The 27,475-nt window shown below is 23.9% G+C and overlaps 1 protein-coding gene across 2 annotated transcripts in view; it reads left to right on the top strand.

Annotated features, from left to right (window-relative positions):
• Positions 1–27,475, top strand: part of LOC129608163 (unconventional myosin-XVIIIa) — a 229,151-nt gene that overhangs the window by 56,538 nt on the left and 145,138 nt on the right. The window contains exon 1 of one of the 2 annotated variants that reach the window (XM_055519497.1): positions 22,880–24,153. The exons of the other annotated variant lie outside the window; for it this stretch is intronic. Coding sequence (XP_055375472.1) covers positions 23,068–24,153 — 1,086 coding nt within the window. The 5' untranslated portion in view covers positions 22,880–23,067. Of the gene's footprint in view, positions 1–22,879; positions 24,154–27,475 lie in introns of those variants that run through there. 2 annotated transcript variants of the gene reach the window in all.

The following is a 27,475-nucleotide window of genomic DNA, read 5'->3' on the forward strand; positions in this document are numbered from 1 at the left end:
TTTTAAATTGTTCAGTTTTAGATATTGGAGTTTTATAAAAACCAGAGATATCAAACACATTATATGATATTTATGTGTTATTTATTAAGATAAATAAAATTTATTAATAAAAATTAAAAAAAAAAAAAAAAATTCTTGAATTCAAATAAATGAAGGTTCTCTTGAGAATGCATTTATGTGTATAAATTGCATTCATCAATCAAAAAATTATAAAAGAAAAAAATAATAAATATTCAAGCATTTATTAAAATTATTTTATATGAGAGAAAAAAAATTAAAGTTTTAAAAATTAAAAATTAATATAAGTGTGAAGTGTTTTAAGAAAATTTATAAAATTATTTAATAAATCATTTGAAAAAAGATATTTAAAAATATTTAGTAATGAAAAAATAATTTTGACATTTTTTTAATTAAAATCGACATTTTTGCTTTTGTTACGAATGACAATCAATTATTGATCGATTTTATTAACTGTGTTCAAAAAGAGAAGTTCAAAAACTTTATTTCTCTTCTTATAAAAAAAGTGAGATTCTTAAGTACAGAAGTGAGAGATTAAAATGACAACACACTTAATAATTAATTTAAATTTTTCACCATCAGAGTGCACTGAATTTTTATATATTTTCTTATAAGTGTAAAACAATATTTCTTATTAAAATGTTGATAATTTTAAAGTTATTAAAGCAATTTCAATTAAAATTACAATTCAATATTTAAGAAAATTATTGAACTCTTTTAATTACAGAAAACAAATTTTCTCATATTTTACTCCCGTGGACAAATTTATAAGTGTGTACTATTAATAATATTCTTTATTGACCAAACACATATTTATTTAAGGGAGCTCATCTATGATAAGGCAAATGTTTAGATTATTAAATTTTTCTAAACATTTTTATTTTAACTAGAAAATTAATTTATAATATTTTTTATTAACTTTATTAAGTGTATGTACACATGTGTATTTAAAGTATTCCAATTTCGATATAACTAAACACTTCCGTTTATTGCTGTTGGTTATATTTTACTTATGAGTTCTTCTACATTTCATTTCAATTTAGAATTGCATTTTTCAATTACTCTTATATTACTATATAATATGATACATGTTAGCTTAAATTATAAGGGGAGACAAATTTAAAAATTTAGGTTAATTCAATTCATAAAACATAAAATGTGCACATATTTTACTTATATACTAAGTATAGTAAATGAAGAAATTGAAAAAATATTGTTGATTATTCTAATTATATATTGTTGAATATAATGTAAAGAATTATTTTTACTCTATTTATTCCCTATATATTAAAGTTATAGGAAAATTTTAATTTAATAAAAAGAACTAAAAATTATTTAAATGTGCTACAGCGTAAATGAGATTTAAATGGATAACATTATTATTATTTAAAAATTTTTTTTTTTACTACATCATTAGTTTCTATGTAATAGCTTATTGGACTACTTAATATTAAAAAAAAAATTATTACATAAAATTATGAAAATTTACTCATAATAAACTAATTGTGTGTATGGGAAATTTGTATAATTGCAATGTTTTTAAAAATTGCAATGAATATAATTGGATAAAAGTTAAAATTTTTTGTTTTATGTATTAAATAAATTAATAATGAGTAATTTACAATAAAATTTTAATTAAAAATTCTAAATTAAAACAACAAAAATTGAAATATTCTAAATTGTATGTAATTATTTTATAATATGTAACATTCTATGCTCATTAGTATAACAAATATAACAGTTTGAGTAATAATTGAGGTTTCATTATTTTAATTGCAACTAAACAATTTACAAAACTGAATGATAAATTTTATTAGATTGGACCGAATCGGAATATCATTTTCTGTTATATATTATATTTATTTTTCTATTTTAATTATATACTGTTATACTATTATACTGTATATATTTATATATTTATTTTTCTTACATACTGCTATACTATTATACTGTTATACTATTATACTATTATACTGTTATACTATTAAACTGTTATACTATATATTATGTGATGCCTCTATTAATGTTATTAATTACCTTATAATAACTGTACTTTAATTACTGTATTTTGATTATTTGTTAACAATTTGCTCTCATATTCACGCTTTAAATCTTAGAATATTGATTAATTTTCTTAGAAATATTTTTAATGCTATTGAGAACAAAAGAAACACTTTAAAATGGAATTTAAATTATGCAATTCATTATACTTACAATTTAAATTTTTATGGCCGAATTAAAAAACTTTAATAATTTTTTAATGAATTTTTTCGCTTATTTCTAAAATCTTAATAAGTATATATAAAATTATTTATGAATATTTATGTAATGGTTTATTATGTACGAATGTTTATATAAAAAATAATTTTGTGAAAGTAAATATTATTATAGAACGAGGTTAGAAAATTTATCCAAAAAAATATTAAATTGAAAACTTTAAAGCTAAGATTTTTCAATAAAAATAAAATCGAGAGTTTTTTTTCTCAAGTGCGTAAATTAATCGCAATATATAAACAAGAATTTACAATTATTATACAGATAGAATATTGATTTGAGTGATTTTTTTTTATAATTTATAATTTTTAATTAAGTAGATTTTTGTTTCTCATATAGAATTTAATCAGTCGGGTTAAATTATGAAAAAAAAAACATGACAAAGCTTTCAATTTTATAAGTTATTTAAGTAATTAATTAAATATTTTGCCAAAGATGCCTAAATAAAATCTGAAACATAAACTTAAATTTATTTTCGTCAGACTTAGCGATGGGTTAATGTGAAATATTTAAATTCGGATTATAATCGCATTAACACTGAAGTCAACTAAAGTTGATAATTCTAGTTGATTTGTTCAGATTTTTCCAAAATAATTAGACTTCAAATGGAAGTAATTCTACTTTAAAATCGATTTTATGTAGAATCGCTCATATTAAATTCCTCATGTATATTTTAAACACAATCACGTATATGCATATAAATCGAATTTAAAACTGAAAAGTTTTAATGAGTAATATTCAGTTTTTCAACAAGGGTTGATTTCAAGAGTTTAAGTATTTTTAGTTTGTTTTTGTTTTACTTTTTGTTCCTGCTTTTGAATTTAACTTTGTCATCTCCAATACAAACACAATACTTATTCGAATATAACTGATATAGCATTAGTTTGATGAAAAATTGATAGTCTTCCTTTTTTATATCAAACACAGTTCATAGACAATGTTTCGTGCTCAAATCCAAATGAATATCAAAATTTTTATTTTGCCCCTAGAAGTATGCAATTTAATAAATTTTATGATTCTAATAGTATGAATGAAATTTAAAATGTTTAATAATTGCACTTGTTGTACCAAGTCACTACAACCTTATTGCGTTCATATAATAAAGTTTTTAAGCGATTATTGTATTATAATGTGTAATTCGGAGTTCAAATTTCAATCAAATCTCAATAATTCAATGAAAAAGCATTATTGGTAAAACAAATTTCTATTTAATAGATTTTATCTTCAATTGTATAGCTATTCTTCAATAACTTAATCAAAATTTTTTTTATGCGTTTTATGCGTGTAAAATTAGAATTTTAGAGTGTTAGTGTAAATGAATCTCTTATACTTATATAAAAAAAATTATAAGTGGTGCTCTTTATATTTTATTTTAATTTATCATTTTTTTTTATCGTTTCTTATGTGAAAATTGTAAAAGTATGCGTTCACATTTTTCTCTATGGGTTAATTATAGCATATTTAGTATTGCAGAAAATTCGATGCACAATAGCATATTTTGTTTGTTGTTTTTTCTACGTGATTTGAATTTTCGTTGCTATTTCAAGAATTTTATTTGATTATTTTAAAAATGGATCAATAGTACAAATATAGAATTGAAATTGCTTATAAAAATTTTTTGTTTGTTTTCATGAAAAAATTTGCAATTTTAAATGAAGTGAATTTAAAAATATTTTCGCATGTGCAATTTGATAATTGACGCCGTAAATATTTTTATAGTTTTGTAAAGCAAAAAAAAAAAACTACATAAATCATAGAGATATTGTTAATTTAAATTATTTTTTGACAACTAAATTATTTTAAGTTTAATATTTAAAAGTTTTCTCACGATTATTTTATGAAATGAAAAGAATTTCAGCGTTCTTTTCGGACAATTTTATTAATGTGGTGAAAATTGCCAAAATGCTTTGGAATGCCAGTCATTTTCCAGTAGTTTTTTTTATAAAATAAATGTGGTGAATGTTTTAATAATTCATAGCCTCTTTGTATGTTTAGCAGTGTGCTTCGAGATTTTTCGTTTTCGCTACACAAAAACCATGTGATTTTTGTCGGGATCTTTACATATTCTGAATATTTTAATTACAATATACTTATATATACTTTTCTGTTTATATAACTACTAGATGTAAAAAATTTATTTTGTATGCAAGTCAAAGGTTAACAAATGTTAGACAAAATTTTATGTACTCATTAACCTTTATAACCTATAAGAAATCTTTGAAAACTTGCAAAAAAAACAAAAAAATCATTTTTAACCTCATCAAACCATAATTATCCATTATCATTTATTCTTGTTTAGGAAATAATTTTCACAAAAAGGTTGTAAAATCCGGCAATATTTTTACTGCCACTTTAATAATAGAAGTCAAGTATCTTCAATATCTTATTATAGCGTTAAAAATTCCAGTCAACTCTAAAATTAGAATTTTATTATATGAAATTTGTTAGTTGTATGTAGTAATGGTGGCGTCACTATACTAATTAATCAGTCAATCAGACGATCAATCAATCAATTAATTAAATAAATTTTTGTTTTTTTTTTAAATCTATAATGTGGGTGTGCTTTATAGTTGTATGTCATTATAGCATAATAATTTCCTTTAGTTTTTTCGATTAAAACATAAAAAAAAACGGTTGCTATTTTAAGTATTTGATAATTTCCAAATCTCTTATTTTTTTTAATAAAAATATTATTCTCATTTTTGTTGTATTGTAGTACAAAATAGTTCATTAATATAAATAGTTACGAAATATTGACATACTTGAACGTATAATAATAAATTTACATAAAATGTACATTTCCCATCAAAATATTTACCTATAATTTTAGTATCAGGTATCTACTACGCTTTTAATAAGTTATGCCGGAATAAATAAATATTTCATATGCAAATGCGTATTTATATATGTTTTATTTAAAAATGCGCATTCGAGTCTCGTTAAAAATGAATAATAATTATAATATCATGTATAGGAAATAAATAGCAACAATAAAAAATCGATTTTTTTTTTTCATGATTTTCGATATAGGAGTAATGTTTTGTCATCTTATTAGCACATTGTTTATAGTTTTAAACATAAATACTTTCATATTATTTATTTATGTAAGGCTAAAAATGTAGTGTTTTCACCAATATTTAAATCTATACTTAATATTAATATGGAGTGGAGAGTGTTGATTTTTAAACCGAGTGTATCCAATCTCTCAATTAGTGGCGTTGGTATGTGATCTATAATTAAATTATTTTATTACTAATGATATGATTCATTTTTTGTATTGTCATTTTTTGTAAGTGTAGTGACATCTTTAAGAAACGATCACTAAAATCAAAGGAATAGTATTCAAGTGCTTTATGGCTTTGAACTGTATATGTATAATGGAACCACCAAAATTGTTTCATTGCAAATGTTTTCAAATTAGCTTGCTTGTTAAGATTCTATGCTGGAGGAACCTATCAAATCGGAGTTAGCAATGATTGTGGCACATATGTACTTTTCTCAACAACTTTCTATTGTGTGTTTCCCGATATATTTTGAATTTAATTTTACTACGATTAAAGGTCTTAATAATTAAAGAATAAAATTGCTTTAAGCTCATTTCAAACTAGGAAATTAAAAAGGAAGAAATTTTCTGATTTACTATAAAATTTGATTGACCTATATTAAATTGTTATAAAATATTAAATAAATTGATAAAGATAGATAAAATGTTGGAAAACAATTGCGAGTTTCAGCAGGCATCATTAAACTAATTAGGTTAAGATTTACAGAGAAAAGTTGGCGGTTAGTCTAGTTTTAGCGCTACAAATATGGATAATAATTCGACTTTAAAAAAAAAAGCTCGACTTCGAATCGACTCCCATAATTTTAACCCTATAAATGTACACCCTATATTAAAAATTATAAATATTTTTCTTACATTTTTTTCTCCAATTATGTTATTATTATTTATTTATTTATATTTTATTAAATTTTATTTTAACAAAACACATATTTTGAAGGGCACTTAAAAAATTTCTATTTATGTGTATAGACAGAAAAAAAAATTTATAGCATATTACAAAACGTTACTCAACTCACGATTATATGCTTTGCAAGTTACAATAGTTTACAGTAATAGCTTTGATAAAATGTAATAATTTTATTTTTAAATAATAATGACACAAATTTTGATATTAAATTATACATAAATATTACGTAGGTATATGTTTTAGCTAAATTTTTTATTGTAATTTTAACATGGTATTTAACCTATTAAATGTTTAAACTTTGTAAAAATTAACTGTTAGTCGGCCAGCTGACTGTCCAATTAGTAAATTATATTACGATTAAAATAAGTGGATACTGATGACAGCATATAGTGTGCCCTTTTGCAAATTTTAACTAACTAAAATTAAATTGAAAGTTAAATTGTAATTTTAATGTTTACTTTAAATTTGGGCAGTAATTTAATCAAAATTTGCTAAAATATTTGACTAATTCCAGAATAGTGATAAAAAGGGCAAAATTCCCGACCAGTTTATGTAATATTTAATGTTCTATACCACACAATTTGGAAAATTCAACTCTTCAACTCTTCTCTGTAATTCAATTTGACTTCAAATTGAAACTGAAATTTAATAAATAAAAATTATTTTTGAAACAAAAATTTGAAATAATTTTCACCTTATATCTCGTTGCATTATTGCCAACTGTAATCGAAAAATTCATATAATTATCCAGAAGAGCAAGCCAAAAAAAAGTTACCAAATAGAAAGTACCTTAATATTAAAAAAAATTTTTTTTACTATTGCAATGCTTATATAATTTTTACTTGGGTGTTTATTTGAAAAAAAAAAAAAAATAAATTACAATAATTCGACGTCATTCGCAAGGTCAATAATCATCTATACTTTTTTAGTAAACACTGGCCACAAAACAAAAAAAAAAAAAACGAATAAAAACTTTAATTCTTTCTCGTTAGGTTTTCGCCCATTTAATTTTTCTGTACGACTGTAAAGAATTGATGCATTCATACATATTATATGTTTGTATGTATATGTATGAAATGGTAGTAGGCACATTATAGGTACCATAAACCTTAATAAGAGGTTATAATTTACTCTCTTATAGTTTGTTCGTTAAATTATTATGGATTTTTATTATTAGCCATAGAAGAAGACAACAAAAAATATAAAAAAAAAGCCTACTTCCATAATTTTGTCTTCTTTTGATGCTTTTTAATTTACAACTTGCATTTTTATGAATCGAGGCACATTGAACTGCGAATGAGTGAATCGAAATAAAATGATAGATTTTATTGGAAATTCATTGATTCATTCATTGAAATTATTATTTTTGTTTTTTGTTTTTGTTTTTTTTTTATGAAAATATTAGAATTTTTAATTTATACATGAATTTATTGCAGACGACACTATTTGGAGGAAAGAAAAATAAGACATTGTCAAAGGTATAAAAATTATGTGTTAAGGTAAATAAATTGAAGAAGAAAACAAGTAAAAAGAAAAAGTTTAAAGCACTCTAAAGGCAATTTAATACAAAAACAAAAAGAAGAAAAATCGCATTTTTTCACCTTCGTGTCTAATAATTTTTTTTTATTTTTTTTTTCACATTTCTATTTTTATGCGTACATTTTTTTGTCTGAAAACTTTTTTTTGTTTTAATTTTTTTTTTTATTGAAATTATTGCGTAGTAATAAAGTTCATGTGGTTTATTACAACAGTCCTAAACAAAATTTGTCCAAAAATTCACTTTTTTCTATTTTTTTTTTTCTGTAATTCAATTTGTTGATCTCATTTATGGCAAAAAAGGGAAAATTTTCATAAGAAAGTAATAAAATTGGACAAAAATGGTTAATTTTATTTTAGCTTGTAAAAAATAAAAAAGAAAAAAATTTTTTTTTTTTAGTTTTTTTAAATGTACATAATTAACAAGCGTTACATCTTTTTTTAATACAATATAAAAAAAAATGAAGAAATTAAAGTGTCATACAAAATGACACACACAAACAAATTTATTAAAGGTTTTTGAATTGTCAAAATAAAAGTTGACAGAAATTTGACGTTTTACAAAAAACGAAAATTTATTTGTATGCAAATTGGAATTATAAAAGTTTAGGCTATTGGCTTAATTTTTCGAATCTGCGAATAACGCACAGATAAAATCCATAATGTTCATAAGTTACTCAGCAATACCGCTGTTATTTCTGAGAAAGAGCAAGCCGGAGATACGTGAAAAAATTAAAAACTTATGTTTATCTGAATATTCATCACAATTACATATTATGAAAAAACTTATGCTTATCCAATTCATAGAACTTATAAAATTGATGATATAATCGAAAAACTCAACCGACTTTAAATTTTTTAGGGTAATCTCCTAAGTACTGTTCTAAAGTACGGCAGACGCAAACAATAACTCCCAAAATTAGCCGGAATTTTAATGTTCGAAATTATTTGCCCGAGAACCGGGTCTTTTTTCGCATGATATCATAGATAGTCATGTCCAAGTTTCGTTCGTCATTGGGTTTTGTGCTATTCGGGTGAATAGCCTGCTGTAGTTATTTTTATATAAAATATTAAAGGGTATTTATATTTGTTGTTTTATTTTTACTTATATATAATGTATTTTATTGTACATTAAGCTATATCATATTGAATATAGTTTTTTATATTCAGATGACCGAAGTTTGAATCCGAGACCGTTTCGGTTGAAGAACAGGTGCTATATTTACTGCACCACCGCCTAGGTTGCATAAGAAGGTCAGTTATAAGAATTAGACCAACATATAGACAAGGCATAGAGTAATGTGCTTAAATATTTTTCGAACCGCCTCAACACGAAAATACGAGTATATATATCAACAGAGCTATACCAAAACTAAACGACCGTTTTCCAAAAAAATGTTGACAACACCAGACTGATTAACTTCTCTATATACGTGTCTTAGACTATTTTTAATTTTATGTAAGAATATAAGAAACAATGAAAATCAGTTTTTGGTTGGAAATTAGATATTTTACTTGATAATAAAATTTTAGAGCATAAGATGTAAACTTAATGACATTTTAGTGAATATTTTTTTGTTTTTATTACTTTTAGATTAACGATTCTGAATTTTAATTTGTTAAAATAAAATGAACGAGAAAAAAAAACAAAAGTGTATTCCGAATATTGCGTTATTTTCCCCATTTCAAAATAAAAAAATTTACTTAAAATGGAATCTTTTAGTTGTTAATTTGGAAATGTTTTAATTTTTTTTTATTATTTTTTTTTATATAGCATTAAAAAGGTGGTTTATTTTTAACTAAATGAAAAAAAATGGTTTCTGTTTTTTCTTATTTTTTTTCCTTACTTTTTAAGTTAATCTCAAATTACATCCAAATTAATAAAATATTTGAAAACTTTGACTGTATTATTATTTTTCGACTATAAATTCTAATTTTAGAAAATTATTGCCTTTAAAAATTGTGAATTATTTATCAATTTTTTTTTAATTTCATTGATGAAATATTTTGAAACTATTTTATTTTTTTTTTATTTTTTTGGGTTTTGATTTTGGTCTCAAATATTTTGTTAATTTTATTGTAAGCATGAATTTTTTCTATGAAGAATTAAACAAAAGCAATTTAATTTTTTGAGTTTTCAAAATGACTTTGGTTACAAAATTACAATCAAAAACAAGAAGCAAGAGAATGGAAATAAGGAAAAAATAAAAATTGATTTTAATTAATTAATTAATTAGTTACAGCAAAAATAATTAAAATAATTTTTTTTTTTTTTTGCAATTGAATTAAAATTGGAAATTAAATAGATAAGTTTTTTGTGTTGTTTAGTTTGGAATTGTTTAAACGAATTTTACAGTTGGTAAATATTGTTATTCGGAACCTACGTGCGCCGCACGCACAGACTTTATTAAAAAGTACTTACTTAAAATTCTTTTGAAATGAATGTGTAATTTTTATAATAGCGGCAATTAAATATGTAATTGTATGGTAAAAAAGCAATAATTGTGTTATTGTATAATTATTTGTAATTAAATTTTAGAATGTAGGTAAATTTGAATTAATATATTGTTGAAAAACATGTTTTTGCCAAAATATTCGATTTAATTTTGTTGAAATTCATTCATTAATAATTTAGAATCATAATATTATAATAATCGTTTGATTTATAGTGACTTAAGAGAATGTGATACTTTTTGGGATTGCTATTATAGTTAAATGCAATATGATTTAATATTTATGAGGTACGTGAATATTGAAATATTCTTTGTTCGAAATCAACTGACTTACTTTGATTGATAAATGCAAATCAATTTTTTTAGCGGAAAAAAAAATCCGATGATGCTACCAGAATGTTCTAGATTTTTCTAGATTTTTTTAATAGAATTTAAGGTTTATGTTTTAATTTAAGCATACTCGTTAATTTGGATTCTAATTGCTAAAAAGCATTGTTTAATTCTTATTCTGCATTTATTCATGACGGATTATAATATTTATAAGCGAATGGCTTGGCGAATCGAATGAACTGGGCGAATTGAATAAATTAGGCGAATTAGAATAACATTTCAAATTATGATCAGCGAATAGAAAAACATTGTTAGCTCAAGTCATATAAAAATTACATCATGACCTAAAAATAGTTAATGCGATAAAAAAAAATTATTTATTTTAATTTTTAAACACATTCGCCAAGCTTGTCACAAAGAACTTTTTCGCTTAAATTTTGGCGAATTCGCCGATTTTATAATAGTAAAAATTCGCCAAAAATATTATTAGGTTCGCCCATTAAATTAAATCTGTGTGGGGGGGTTGTATTTTAAAAAAATATTTTTTTGAATATTCTGTACAATATTTTGTAAAATCACTGTTAGTTGTTCTTAATACATAAGTACTTTTGATTTAACAGAATTTTTCTTATAATATTGGCTTTTTTTTGTGAATGAATATTGAACTCGTTATATACAAATCATAAAATTTACAATGAATTTATATGTAGACACAATATGTTTGTACATACATGCAATATTATGTAAAATGTTATGACTTGTATACTTATTCTCTTGCTTATTTGTTTGTAATAAAATTGCACAAGAAGTGATAAATTCATTATTATTTTTTATATGTGTGTACATATATAAACTTTGAGCTCCTACACGCTTCAAATGCCAAACGCTTGGGCGAAATAAAAAATTAATAAAAAATAAAAAAAAAAAAACAGGAATGAAAAAGAAAAGTACTTCGAAGATTGGTTTTTGATTCAATTTATTTTTAGTGTTTTTTTTTTTGTTTTTGTATTTTGAATTAAATGTGACTTTACTTGATGTTTTTTTGCAATAAAAAAAAAAATAAAAAAAAAAATAACAATTTCTGTTTCATATCTTTTAGATGTTGATTTTTCAACAACTTCCAGTTTTTGATTCTTATATATTTTTGCTATTAAAATTGTATATATGTAGTTGGTTGTTCTGGTTGTTGTCTCTCTTTTAAAAGGTGGATTAGTAAAACGAGAATTTAAAAGAAATAATCAGGCGTCATAATTACATTTTAATGAAAATAATACGCGCACTATATATACATAAGAATGAATGCGTCATAATATGGTGATGGCCATGATTTAGAATTATATCTACTTATATACGTATAATACATATATATATATATACAGATTATGGTATATATAAATATGTATCATATTACTATGTACAAGTACATGTAGTAAAAGAATTAACATAAATGTGTATATAAATAAATTGTCTAGTATAGTTAACTATTTTGTTTATAACTTAATCATATTTAATTTTATAGAGTTGCCATATTTTATAAATTTTTCAATTTTATTATTACCGATCGCATTTTTTACTGATCCAAAGGCGTTATATGTACCTCTGAATTGCATGTAGGAATCTCTTGTCACAAATAGTCTTATAGAACTTTAAATTTAGCAATACTGCAATTTGCCTATTTGGGAATTGTATAGGAAAATTTAAGTATTGCAACTCAAAAAATTTTTGAGGAATAATGAATAACTACATTTCATGAGTATAATGATTTATTTCCATATTTGTCTATGTGAATATTCACGACCGTATCTTCAAAAGTTTCGGAATTACGACCAAAAATGCTTACTTTGTATATATGGTTGATCAGGCGCTGCTTCATACGTTATATAGTCGACTTTGTTCAAATTAAGTGGGACACTGGAATTTATTAGGATGTGTTTACCAATTATTACTACAAAATTGCCAATTGAAAAATTAATTCGGATATAATAATATTCTAGTGAAAATATTTTAGTGTCATATAGGCAATGTTTCTTTCACTTTAAATTTGACGTTTATATAATTAACTATTTCCGCTGTCACTTGTTCTTTCCTTCTACTTTCAATTTTGCATAATTTGGTAACACTTTTAACGTGTTTTCTTCTAAATTGATATTTTAATATATTTTTGTTTTGGCGATGGTATATGTAATGAGATTGTTTGAACCTTGTATCCTACAGTTGACAATATTTTATTATTTTTTAAATAGATTTTAATAGTTTGTTTTGAACTACATATACGTACATATATACATATGTGTATATTTTTTTTACAATTAAAACTTTAATTAGGATGCAAAAAAATATAAATGTTTTTTTTTTCTTTTTCGCGTAAAATCTTCTTCTTTTCTCTTTCACACACTATTAAATTTTATATACAAAGTTACAAAAAAATAAAAGATAACCAAGTTTGATATTTGATACTTTGAAATTCAATTTTAAATTTAAATTTAATGAAAGGAGTAGAGTGTGACATTTAAAACCATTTTCTGTTTTATTTTTTTTTATTATTGTTTTTTTTAATAATACTTGTAAGTATAAAAACTTAATGAAGTTATTCTAATACTTTTGTTATTTAATTTTTCTGTTTCCTATACAAATAAAAAAAAAATACCTGTTGTCTTTCAAATTTTAAAATGAATGATCACTTTAACCAGCATATGCAAAGCCTTATATACTTTAGATTTTAATTATGTTAATTTTCTGTTATATATGAAAATGATTATGTGGAGCAATTTAACATGGTCATTTCATGCTTTTATGCATTTACGTATTTTATTTTTTAATTAAAAATAAAAAAATTAAATGTAACATAAGCCTATAAGAGTGTATTTTATACAGACAACATTATTTATGTTGTAAAGAACTAATTAAAGAACCTTGAGGAAGTTTAAGAAAGAAAAACAGCAAAACACCATTGGTATATTAGACTTCAAAAGAATACCTTTGAAAAATATTTTAAATTTCCATTTTTTAAAGAAGGTTGTTTTTTCCTATTAATTTTAAATTTGTAAGTGTTTGTCAATTATTTTTACTCTTTTGTAAATTATTTAATTTACGGATGTGAATAAAGATGAAGAAACAAAACAATTTATTTGATTGACAATCATACGTCACATATGATGACATTCATGCTATTCTAAAATCATACTATAATGTAGAAGAAATTTTGCTAACATAGGAAAATTAAATTGAAAAAGTAGGTATGACATGCAAAATTTTGTTAACAAGACAGTTTTGTTGTAATGGTGGCAAGTTTTCTTTTAATTAATATTTTTGATCGGAAAACGAATTGTCATTATCTTAAAAATTGATTGAAGCGACATCTACAATATATGTTACTGTATAAATAAACAAAGACAAATACATAATGTAATGCTGTTGTACAAAAGAAGTAAAATTGAATTATTGTTCTATGCAATGTGGATGATTAAGGCATGCTAAATTTATTTGATTAAATATTGGAGATCAATTTATGAAGACCTATTAATTCTAATATCCTAACTGCATTATAGGTTAAGGGTAAATTCACCATAAGTTTCACTGAAGCCCTATATTCTATAAAACCGGAAGTTTGAGAAGACACTCTAGCAAGCGCATGAATAACTTTTGGTAAAATGCCAGCTAGTTCTTCCTCTTCACGGTCAAAAGCAGAACAAACGGTCTGTTATCAGCTTCAGTTTATGCATGTATGTTAATCGAATCGACAACATATTTAAGATAACATAGCGGACCCCATTTTTGATTTCTCTCCACATAAAAGTTTTGTTTTGGATAATACTTGTGACTTAATCAAAAAAGTTTTTTACTACTTTGTTATAGTGGTAGATACCGAATAAATTTTCAATACATGGTTTTAAACGTACTTCATCTACACACAAACATTATTGAATATACTTAAATAATCTAATAACTATCAAGGTAGTTGGTTTAGTTAGTCTCAATAGGTGACTCCTAAAAATTACGAATAGAATTATTTTAAGAATAATTTGGACTTTTTTATTAGTTTTTCAATTTAAAAATATTTTTACCTTGTTTTTTTGTTTTGTATACAAAAAAAAAAAATAAATTGATTTGCATAAAAATGTGAATAATTTTTTGGTTGACTTTGGGAGAAAAAAAAACAAAATCTTTAAAATCAAATATTAAAAAAGCAAATAAAAAGCAATTAATGTTTAAGACTTAAAGAACATTAAGTACACAAAATACTTTATGTACCCATCATATATTTAGCTGTTTATATGCTAATCCTCTTCCTGTATTGAACATTTTCCATAATATATTCTTGGAATATTGAAATTTACTAGTTATTCGATAAGATAAAAAAAAAAGTGTCGACAAAAAAAAATTTTGTTTTTCGGTTTTTTGCTAAAATTTTAATTTTATTTGCTTTTAAGAAGATGTTGTCGTAATATACGAGTTGTCCCATAATTTAAAAGAAAGAAGTGTTATGGTAGTGATAGGACTTCTGTCATTGATTTGTTGTGTGCTGAAATACGACAAGTTTTATTAAGTTATTACGAAATAAATTGTTACGACAAAATGTCGTAACAATTATTTATATCGTATCAGCAGTTGTTTACATAACTAAGTAGCAGTTATTTACTTAGTTTAAGAAAAAAAAGCTGTAATTTGGGAATAACTAAATGGAAACTGTTGTTCCATGTTAACTTTCGAAATTAGCATGACATAGATTGCAAATAATATGGTATTACAATATGCCTAAATGAAATCGTATAAATTTTGTGCCGGAACCTTAAAAACAAAATTTAACCAAAATTTCAATATATTAATTAATAAATTTCATTGTTAACAAAATATTTATTGCATTTTTAATTTAGTCTATATAAGAATGTAGAGGAAATTCTTGTTTTTTTTTTTTAAATAAAATCAATGTCATTAAGTTAACAAGGTGTTTGTTCACATATTGTAATAAGTTGTTGTAGGTATTATGTATTAAGGGAAGCATTAAATAAATTTTTTTTTTATTCATATTTTAATTTAAAATTTAATATTCTAATTAGTGGGTGTGTAATATTTTATGTAAGTCGTTAAAATAAGAGAAATATTAAAGTTGGGCGTTTTTGATCTTGAATTCATTTTTTTTTTTAATTTATAATTAATTTATTGTTATAAATATTATTTTTTATTATTTCTATATAAATTTTGTTATTCACTTTCAGTTTAACTAAATTCAAGTCGAAATGTGTATATATGAATGTATATAGGAAATTATTGGTATTATTGATATTAACACGTTCCCGCCGGCTTGTACCATAAATGGTACATTGAGGGCTGTCCCATAGGTCGGCTTGTACCATTTATGGTACATACACAATTGTCCCATCGGGCGGCATGTACCATTAATGGTACAATGAAAGAATTCAATTTTATATCTATTTTTTGCTAATAAAAAGAAAAAAAAGTTTGCAAATGATCTTAGTTAAAACTATTTAAGCGGCTTAAACAAAAACATATATATTAGTTAGTGTAGTTCATTACATTAAAAAAAATTATTTATTTTCATGAGTCTTATTGAAGCAAGGTAAGCACAAAGGTGGTTTGTCTCCACAAGCACTACAAAATGTTGTCACTCTTTTAGCTTTTTTTGCAGCTATAGAAGAACCCTTTTCCTGAGGTAAATTTTTATAACACTCCCTACATTCATTTCTGTACCCATAGTTGATATTCTAATTGGTTGTAATAAAAATAGCAAATAATAAAAATAAAATTTTGTAATAACTTATATATTACTTTCATAAAAATCTCACAATAAAGAGCACAATAACTATAAGTTCTCGTTATCAAAAATCAAATAAAGATATTAAATATTAGCGCGATTACTTTAAAATTGCATGTAGCAGGTTTCATCAGTGACTTTGTTCTGAACGTAATCGCATATCTCTCATTGAGAGAAAGTCACAACAGCGCAGCGCCGTCCGATGAAACAAACTAGGATGAAACTTTACAGCGCCGTCAGATGGCGAGAACTACAAATTAGGCCGCCAGCGGGAGCGTGTTAATGCTTCATAATTCTGTAAAGGAAATAAAATGAATTCGCTCTAGAGTAATTTTTTATAATAATATTATGATAGTTTCCCTTCTTGGATCAGTCGTAGATCAGGTAGCCATCCATTCTGGATCAGACGCACACTCGGAAGCCTTCTATACTGGATCAGACGCGCCTGGATTTTAACCGGACTTTAGTAGACTCATACCACAAGTATGCCTACTGTGGGTATTTCTATTCCCCAACTCATACCGAGGATTTATAACTATGGAAAAAAGTTCAGGAAACACTTTCAATGTAAAAATTAATTAAATATTATTATAAAAAACGTCTAGCCATATCTAATTACTTTAATTGAAGTTCTTGAGTGAAAAAAAAAGAACCAACAATTTTATGCATATTCCTTGAAATTTTTATAATTGAATCTATTTGAACTTTATACACAAAATTTTTTTTAAATTTTTTCTAAATATTTACAATTTCTGTTTTTTCTCATAAGATTACATACAATTTGTGCTTTATACCGTAATATAAAAATTTAAATACAATTACACTTAACTTGTTGCAAAAAAAAATATTAAAGTAACCATCTAGATTCTAGAATAGCAAGGCTAAGAAAACAAATAAAAAAAAACTATTTGATTTTTCTTTACAATTGATTGATTTTATATGTCAATCGCTTTTTTGTCACAGTTATTTCCAGTTTGTTTTACTTATTTTCTGGCACAATCAAAGATATTAATCAATGTTATACCCACACCACAGGTGAACAACGAATTTTAGTGTTGAGATTTTTTTTCTCCTTCTTTTGTTTTTTAATTTTTTTATAAAAATGACTCATTGAACCGTAACCACAATCTTGTCAAAATTTATTTATAAATTTTAAATAATAAATAAGAAAAGCTACAAGAAAAAAGACAAAAATATTCGGTATTATTATTAGGAATCCTAATTAAATCATAATTTGAATTTTAATGTGCGAATACTTACCCTATACACGTACATATAACATATTTAACAGTAATACCTTGGTAATTGGAAACCATTGCTTTTATATTCCAAAAATTGTTTCATTACGAAATTTTAACTGATTAGATAGGTTAGAACCTAAAATTTTTGTAGCAAATTTGAACATTTTGTAGGATCTTGAAAGTTTTGAAAAATCATGCGGAAAGAGAGTATGTGGCAAAAAAGTAATTCACATATTAATACTTATGAAGTGGTGACTGGTGTCTGTGTGTTTTTTCTGTATTAATGTTGTTGTTACAAAATATGGTGTGTTCATCCAACATCAACTATTACGATTGTGAATTTTTAAATTAAATTAAAAAAATTTATAATTTATTTAAAATTTATAATTTATTTTAATAATAAAAATTTATAATTTACGGTGTATCACAATTATTATGCGGTTGTTAGTCTCATTTTTAAAGTGATTGGACACAGTTGATCTGTATTATAGTAAGGTGATTTTAGAAAAAAATTAATGAAAACTGCCGAATTGATTAGATGAATGATTTTTTATAGTGTTCATACTTTAGTTAAGAGATATACATGCTTTGCATAATTCTCTTATACAATATTATAACAACTAACAGTACATTTTAAATTGAATATCTCTCAATTAAATAAATTTTCTCTTTTGAAATTAAGATGATTCTCATTATAACTGTTGTTTTTTTTTTAAATCTTAATATACTTGATTTGTACATACAATTTTCATTTTAATTCAGTTTTGTAACTCTCGAACTGAAAATGTAATAAATAATCTTTTTGTTATATAAAACTAATAGTTGCTTATACTCGTAGTCATAGAAATAACAAATTTAGTTATTAGAAATCTTTTGAAATGTTTTCAAAAATTGTTTAATTTTTACGGTTTCCTAATTTGCAAAAATTTCATCAAGTCTATTACTCTCAATTTTATTGCTTCTCAATTATTGCGAGACTACTGTTACGTACAATGTACGCATACATTTTTGTTATAACATACACCAGTTACTCGTAAAACCAAAATTTCAACTTGAAAACGCATTAACCTTCTTCTCTCTTAATTTTTTTTTCTAATTTTTTTTTCATTTTCTCTTTCATTAAATCTCAAATCTTCATTAACTTTTCTTATTGAATTAGCGTTAAAATGATCGAATTTTTGTTTTTTTTTTTTAAATTATTGTGACTTTTTTTTCTTTAATGTCATTGTTTTTTGAGAAAAAAAAAAGTAAATTCTTTGAAATTTAAAAAAAATTTTTTCTTTGCCAATTTGTTTGCATTTTACCTTCCCATTTTCATAGTTTTTATTTGTTTCTTATATTTAATTTTTTTTTGCTTCATCATTTTTCTATAACTATTGTGAATTTATAAAATTTCATAGCAAATATGCGGTTTAAAATTTTAGCATATTTTTGGAGCGATTTTCTCAAAAAATTTAAATTATTTGTAAAGATTTTTTAAAGTAAAACCACTAAATGAAAAGATGAAAAAAGAAAAGAAAAAAAAATAAAGCGTTTGTCAACACCGATAAAAATTCGAAACGACATTGTCGCTATCATCGCTGTTTGTTGTTTGTCAATATTGTTACCGTCGTTGCCGTTGTCGTCTTCTTCATAGTTTTATTATTTTTCTTTTCTTCTCGTTATTTTTTAGTTAAATACAAGGTCAAGGTAATTTAAATGAGATTTTTTCTTTTTAATCAATATGGTTTGTATTTTTGTTTTTTAAATTTAATATTATTTTAAAGAAATTCTATTGAAAATGTTAAAATGCTCATATCGTTTTGTGGCAATTTTTTTTTTGCTCAACATTTTCCATTAACGCCAAATTAAAGTTTTGTATCTCTTCTTCTTTTATTTATTTTTAATGTTAATTCTGATACAACTTAATTTGCAATCTTGATTTTCGGGGACAACAATATACTAAAATTAAAATTTTTTTTTCTGTTTTTTGCTTCTTCATCTCTACACTTCAATATTTTATATTTATTTGTATATATTTGCATACTAACTACAAATTTTTAAAAAAAACTTATCGATAAATTTATAAATAGGTTTTTGGAATTTTTAGGGGTATGCTTAAAGAAATCGATCAGTTATGCCGAATGTTGATCATTCAAATTAATTGTTATATATCGTAAATTTATTTGGTATAATTATTAGATTTGACACATTTTATAAATTAGCGTTATTTTATTAGAAAAATACGAGTATACGAAGAAGAAAAAAAAAATTAAATTTATGATTGTGAACAGGTGAATATAAGCAAATATTTATGTAGATACACGTATCTAAGTATGTATATGTGATTTGTAATTTAATGAGACTTTATTGCCAAAAAGTCTCTTGAGGGTAGATAAATTTATGTATTTTTTTTTTTTTTTGCTATGTGTTAATTTTTGATTAATTTGTTTGATGGTTTGATAACAGGTTTTTATAAGCATTAGTAATAGTGTTAAATTTCTATGAATACTTAGTAACGGTAACACATGAATTATATTACCTATTTAATTTTTAATTGCTTCTGGTTAAAATTTAATAGTTTACTCTTTTGTATTTTTTTTAAAGATTATTTTGAAAGCGTCAAAAAATTCCCATGATCCATTCATTATTTATAATGTGATTTAACGCTAATTACATATTTGTTTTTTAATTGAATTGAGTAATATTGATTTTATACAAAATTTTTATATTTTGAATAGTTTTATTTGAATATTTAATTTTCAGTTTTACACAATCTTAAAGGTCAATTTGTTTTATAAAATAAGTTAATGGTTTTTGTTTGAATTGAGTATTTTATTATAATTGATCAAATTTGTTTGATTCTACTATTGTGAACGTTTGATGTGCGAAAAAATAAATTATTTTATTTTTAAATAATTACTAAAATTCATAATTATAAATAATTCTCATTTTTAGTTTTTTCACTAGATGCCCTCATTGAATGTTGCAATAACTTTATCAGTTGTTTCCACTTATAGCAATTACGCGTTTATTCTAAGCAAACCAAAACTAGTTTATTCGTCACTGACAATTAACTCCAACTACTAGGTATTGAATATTTTGCAGATTATTTGACAAATTATTTGTGACAATAATGTATGCCGCTGTCACGAATTTTAAAGTTTAAACCTTTTAATAATCAGGCTACTATTAACTTTAGGTTAGCATGATCTTCTTGTATTACCTTATTACAAGTTGTATAACACTTGTGTTTGTTATTCTGTCATAAATATGTCATTTTGTAAATTTTGTGCGAAATTTAATATTTAAACTCTAATAATTTAATTAGAAATATAATTTTTTTCGCTTTCATTTATGTTAGGATTTATTTTGTTATAATAAAATGTTTCATTTTGACATAATTCCATTAAATTACAAGAATAATCTGAAATGACATGAACTGAACCATGCTATTCAAGCGAAATTTTTTTTTTTATTGATTTGCTTGAACAAATGTTGCATATCGTAAAAAGCACGTTTTTCATTTTGGAATCAATTTTCAGTTTTCATTTTGAATTTTTCATATTTGTAGGTGTAAAAATATTTTTTATTTTTATTTTTATGTGTTGATGACAATATAAATTCTTTTATTTTAAAAAAGTTTTGAAAAAGTATTAAAGTGTTAAGATTTTCTTTATTTCTAAAAATAAATATTAGAGAGAAAAGTAGTGGCCCGAACGGCATGGAGTTGAGAATAAATATAGAAAGAATTCTTAGAATTTTCTTTGTTTTATAAAAATTTTATTCTATTCTGATTTTTCAGAAAATTTTTGCTTTTAAAATTCCTCGTCCGTACTTGCTAAAATTTTTGAGTTTCCGGTCAAAGGTTTAATAGGGAAGTCTTGAATTTATTTATGGTTACATCAAAATTCATCAAATTAATATTTTATAAATTTGATGACGAGTTGGTCTTTAAATCGTTTCCTATTGTTACTCAAAAAATTCTGTTTCGTATTATTTCAAAAGTATCTAGTAATTATTATAAAAAAATCTGTTTTGTTTAATAATTATTCAAGAGCAGAGTTGGCTTAACCCCAAGCAGTTTTTCAAAAGCAAACTATTTAAAAGTTAGTTGATTATATTAATAAAGTTCAAATAATAAAATCTCAAATTTCAAGTTTGCGGTTTAATAGTAATCGATCAATAAAGTAATGCCGAATAAAATTCTTTCACGTGAAATATGATGACAAATAACAAGAGTTTATAAAATTACAAAAAAAAAAAAACTCGCAAATTGATTTCATTAACTTTATGAGTAATATTAAATAAATGTAGTAAATTAAAAAATACATAGAAGCATTAGATAAAGAGAGTTACCGCTACCTAATAATGTAGTAAATAATTTTTATTGTGTTGTAAGAGAAGTTGATCTTATTTCGGTCACAATTATTTATTTCTGATTTAATGAATTCAGATTCTCATTGCAGTAGACGTTTTTATTCAAAATTATCAAATACAAATAACTTGTAGAGATAGGGTTTCTGTCAAAACCATATGGAGCTATTGGAATTTTAGATTTGTCAGAATATTACATATATTCAAATATAATGGAATATATGAGAATGAAATTTTCTCTCAGGTCTATTTAACTATTTTTTGCTTAAATCTTACTCGGCAACACCTTTTTTTATAATTATATATTGTACACATTTATTATTATTTACTTGAAAATAATTAATTGCACATATTATTAACATTTAATTAAACAATTTATTGAATATTTCATTTACAAAATATCTAGAATATTTGAGCTTTTTGTAACCAACTATAAATTGCTTACCATTTATAAAAATTACATTTATGTTAAATCCCAATTAGTACTTGTTCAAATATAATAATATAGATTTATTGAAAATTTTCCTATTTATTTAATTAATACTTTTTATCAGCCTTAAATTTTCCTATTTAATAATGTTTATTTATAAAAACACTTGTCGGTTCAATCGAAAATCAATGAAATTTAATAATTAAGAAAAAAAAACAATATTTTAAAATGTTAGTTTTATGTTACAAGTATAATTACATAATAATTACATACAATAAATGTTTAAAATTAGTAATTATAAATGACATTTAAAACCAATTTAATGTCAACAAAAATGACTTAAATTGAATTTTTAACCGTGAATTATTCACAATTAACTTAAGCAATTTAAAAAACAAAAATGTTTTAGCAATAATCAACAATATTTCAACTAAATTATTTAAAATTTCTCTTTAATGAGCAGTTTATGGAGAAAATAAATAAAAAAATATTAAAATCAAAATGTGAACTTGAAAATGTAAACACAAAATTTAGTAATTATTCATTAAATTTTGCTTTAAATTGAGAATATAAAGTGTTTACGAAAAGTTGAAAGCAATAAAATTTAAAATAAAATTAAACTCATAATTTTTATAATTTTGGATATAAAAAAAAAAAAAAACAGTAATAAGAAATAAGAGACAAAATGTCAATGTTTTTATTACCAAAAACATTTGAGCAATCGCTCAGATCACCAATTAAACCAGCTGTGCCACAAAAACCTTCAACATTATCATCAAATCCAAATTTAATAGCTAATTTAAAACCAGAAATACATCGTGGTTGTACTGGTAAAGCACATGCTTGCGGTACAATTAAATCAAAAATATTTTCAATTAAAAAAACCAGTCATGAACATAGTCATCAATTACAACAACAACAACAGCAGCAACAACAACAACATTCACAACATAGCCGATCAAATAGTCAACAACGTACACATAGAAAGAATAGTGTTAGCTCAGAGACAATAAGTGATAGCGGATCTGAAAATTCATCATGGAATTCTAATGAACAACAAAAACTCAAATTAAATATTAAATTAAAATCAAATTCAAGGGAAGGTCTTCTTCCAACAACACCACCAAAACGTAAAATCAATGGTAATTCAATTGATAATTCATCAGGATATTCAACACCATTGAATGGTAGTCGTATCGGTGTAGAAACAATTGATGAAATCGATAAAAGTAATAATGATAATGGAGATATAAAATTAATTAAACAACAAACACACCAACGTACACGTTTATATAGTGATGGTGATAAAGATTCTGAAATGTGTAATGATAAAAAACCAATATTAAATTTTCAACGTAATAGAAGCTTAAGAATATCTAGTACTTCTAAAAGTAAACAACAACAACAGCAACCACAACAATTGCAAAGTCAAACATTCAATAGTGGTGGAAATAATAATAGTCAATTGAATGGTATTATGAATAATCTTAAAAATAGTCCGAAACCACCATGGCAAGGTGCATTTTCAAAATCAAAATTTAGTTGTAGTCCAAGTCCAACAAGAAATGGTATAAATGGTAATGGAAATGGTAGTAATGGTAATTTAGGAAATGTTGGTGAATTTACTAGAAGTGGAAGTTTTAGTAATCGTTTCCGTAGCTCATTTCGTCGTAAAGATTCCGTCGATTGGAAAACATTATATGAAAAATCATTTTATTTACGAAATGATAGAAGTTTATTAAAAAATTTCGATGGTGTCATAAAAAAGGAGGTAAGTTTTATTTTTTTGGTATAAAAAAACAATTTTGTTTTTTAAGCTTATAAAAGGTTTGGTAAATGAAAGTGACAAAATAAAAAGGGAAAAAAAATTTATAATTTATTTCATTTAATTAACGTTATCGTAATCAACCAGAGAGGGGCATCAATATTATGCAAATTAAATTTTAAAATGTTAAATTTTTTGGGTTCATACTCGTATAGAGAATGCAAAAAGAAATTAAATTAACCTAATTTGCAAATTTTGTTTTGTTTTCAAAAAAAAAAGAAGGTGAAAGAAATAAATTAAGGCAATGTCAAACTATTTAAAGGAGACGATATGGGGGCAGTAGTGTGACAGTGCTGCGATTTTGATTAATTGATATCTTTTGATTTCTGTGATTAAACCTTTTTTTCTGTGATATGGGATCACTTTTACAATATATTGAGTGCCAACCGTAAAAAAATAGATGGATTTATTGAAATTAGTATTTTGTAATTTTAGCACCAATTTGATTTTATATGAAAGTATATTTTATTTCATAATAATCAAGTAGAGTAAAGTTTAATACATGTAACGAGGTGACATGGCAACGGGGCTGGTAGTGACGAAACAGCAAATTTGTGCTAATTAAAGTGCTTTAAACCTGTCCGGCCACATCAACTAACCAATCAAAATTCAATAAGAAGTTTTAAAAGTTTGACAATATTATTAACTTATTATATTATATTATTAAATATTATTAACTTTTCACAAATAAGACCTATTCGGACCTTTGGAATGAGATTAAACTAAGATTCGATCATTGTTATTTTTAAGCAAAAATTGAAGAATAAATTTGAATTTCGCTCCAGCTAATATATTCAAGGAACATACAGAGTTGCTTCTAGTTTTAAGGTGGTCTTCCAATAAATTTACTTTCCAAATTTATTTAAATTTTTGCTCAATTTTTTGCACGAAAACAATGTCATTTAGTTTGGAATTTCAAAAGTTCGAAGTCCAAAAATGCTCGACCGAAAATTTAGAATACGACAATATTCCCCTAGTTTTAAATATAAAAAGTCAGATATGTCGAACTATACCAACTATTTCGGACTTTATTTTAAACTAACTAGTTTTTGAATAATCTTTTTCTTTAAAAACTGTTCCAGAGATGATAGGATATTTATTGTCGATTGTATTTTGACTTGAGTAAATTCTAGTGTTAATTACCATGTTTCCACGTTAAATATTAATTTTTGTCAACTATATATGTAAGTGAATTTCAAATATGCAATTGAAAATATTATAGTTTTCTTATAGGAATGTGTATATATGTAGGCATATTCTGATTAAATATGGTAACTTTTTATATTAAGAATTCAAAACATGTCTAACAATCAAATATGATGATTGATTTACCTCTATGATAATTATGAGTATAAATTGAATTAATATTTTATTTTACTTTGTATTCCAGTATATTAAATATTTTTCCAATAGACTTCACCTTAAATTTTACATTTTAGAAATGCAAATACAGTAGAATCTATATTTTAGTTTCGAGTATTAATTATGATTATTGTGTACGCAATTTAGTTCGGATCCCCGCACGAATGTAATGAGAAAAACATTGTTATACGATAAATATCGTATAACAGTTATAGTAAATACTATAACTGTTATACACTGTATAATTATGCACTTATGTAAATTTAATTCGCAGTTCAAATTTATAATCATACATGATACAATTTGCATACAAACACAATATGTGTAAAATTTTCCCCACATACAAACTTGAAATGAAAAAAAAAATGTTTATGTTCGTATGTATAACTTTTTCGCAAAAAGAATATTATTGAAAAAATTCCAAAAATTGTGGGGTAAAATATTTTTGAATAATAATAAGAAAAACAAAACCTCATCGATGTCGATGTTATTTACATTATTACAAGTATAGGGAAAACGGAGGCACAACCAGATTTCAAATATTTCATTATACTTAATGTACATACATACATACAAAGTATATGTTATCTAACATGCACTTGCAAATATAATGTGTGTATATATTAATTTAAATAAGATAGGTGGTTGTGGGTTTATGATAATATGCAAAAATATTACAGCTTTAAAAAAAATAAACTAATAATAATAACAATAATTTTAGTTAACACTCTAATAATGGTATGTAAGTACATATGTACATGTGTATGGTATGTTCAAGTGATTATACATTTAATAATTGTTAAAGAATTCTTTAAGACTTTTGCAAGAAGGAAAAAAAAATAAAATCACAATTTAAGTGGGAATCAAGTTTTGCAGGTGTGCATTAAAAAAATTGTTTTACATATTAAATTAATATGAAATTTGTTGCAAGTAAAATTCGAAATATCGTAAAATCGTAAAATTGTCAAAAAAATTAATGTACAATTTGAAAACTTCATTCGTTTAATAGCCTTTAGTGATACAATAGAATTTCAATTTGATATGTGAATAGGGCAGGGTGTGCTATATAAATCGATTATCTTGTCAGAAACAAGGTTTCCAGGGCTATCACATTATTATCACATAATACGATATTAATTCCCTTCCACAATACAATGCAAATTCGATTGCCAAGGTATCTCGCATTTCCCGCTTCCGCATTATAATATTCAAAGATATGGGAACGAAGAATTGTAAGGAAAAACATTGTCCTATTTAGCTGAGAACATTATGAAATCCATATAAACCAAGTCGTCTGCATATTTGGTAAACATATTTGAATATTTATTTAAACAATAAATTTTAGTAGGATTCCTGCTTTTGCATTCATTAATCTGCAATGAATTATTTTATGAAGAGAATATTTAAATATTTATTCGAAATATGACATATTCCTTGACTCTCTTAATGAACAAAATTATTGTTAGATTTTAAAGCAGAATTTTTAAACAGTGTTTACGAATATCTATGAAGAAAAATTATATTGCAATATAGAAGGTTCATCAGTATTCAGAACTTTACGCAGTACACATTTGTTTTTTTTATGTAAAATTGTCATTTTGCCAATTATTATTGTACTCGTATACTCGTTTTTTTGCTATACTGTATGTTTTGAAATAACCCAAAATATGAATTTTGAAAGGAAATTGTCTTTGATTAAAAATTTAGATTCGTTTTTTGAATTATTTACGTTTTTAGCAATGAAATTTCACGAATTAGATGGAATAATTCAGATTTTATTGCTTTGTTTACACTTAAAGGTGATAAGAATTTAATGAGTACTGTTGTTTCGCAACTTTGAGTTTGTTTTTTGCCATAACTGTAATAAAATAACTAATACCGTAAAAAAATAATTTAAATATCGTAT

The sequence above is a fragment of the Condylostylus longicornis genome, unplaced genomic scaffold, assembly GCF_029603195.1.
Source record: "Condylostylus longicornis isolate FDR11 unplaced genomic scaffold, ASM2960319v2 ptg000030l, whole genome shotgun sequence".
NCBI classification, from domain to species: domain Eukaryota; kingdom Metazoa; phylum Arthropoda; class Insecta; order Diptera; family Dolichopodidae; genus Condylostylus; species Condylostylus longicornis.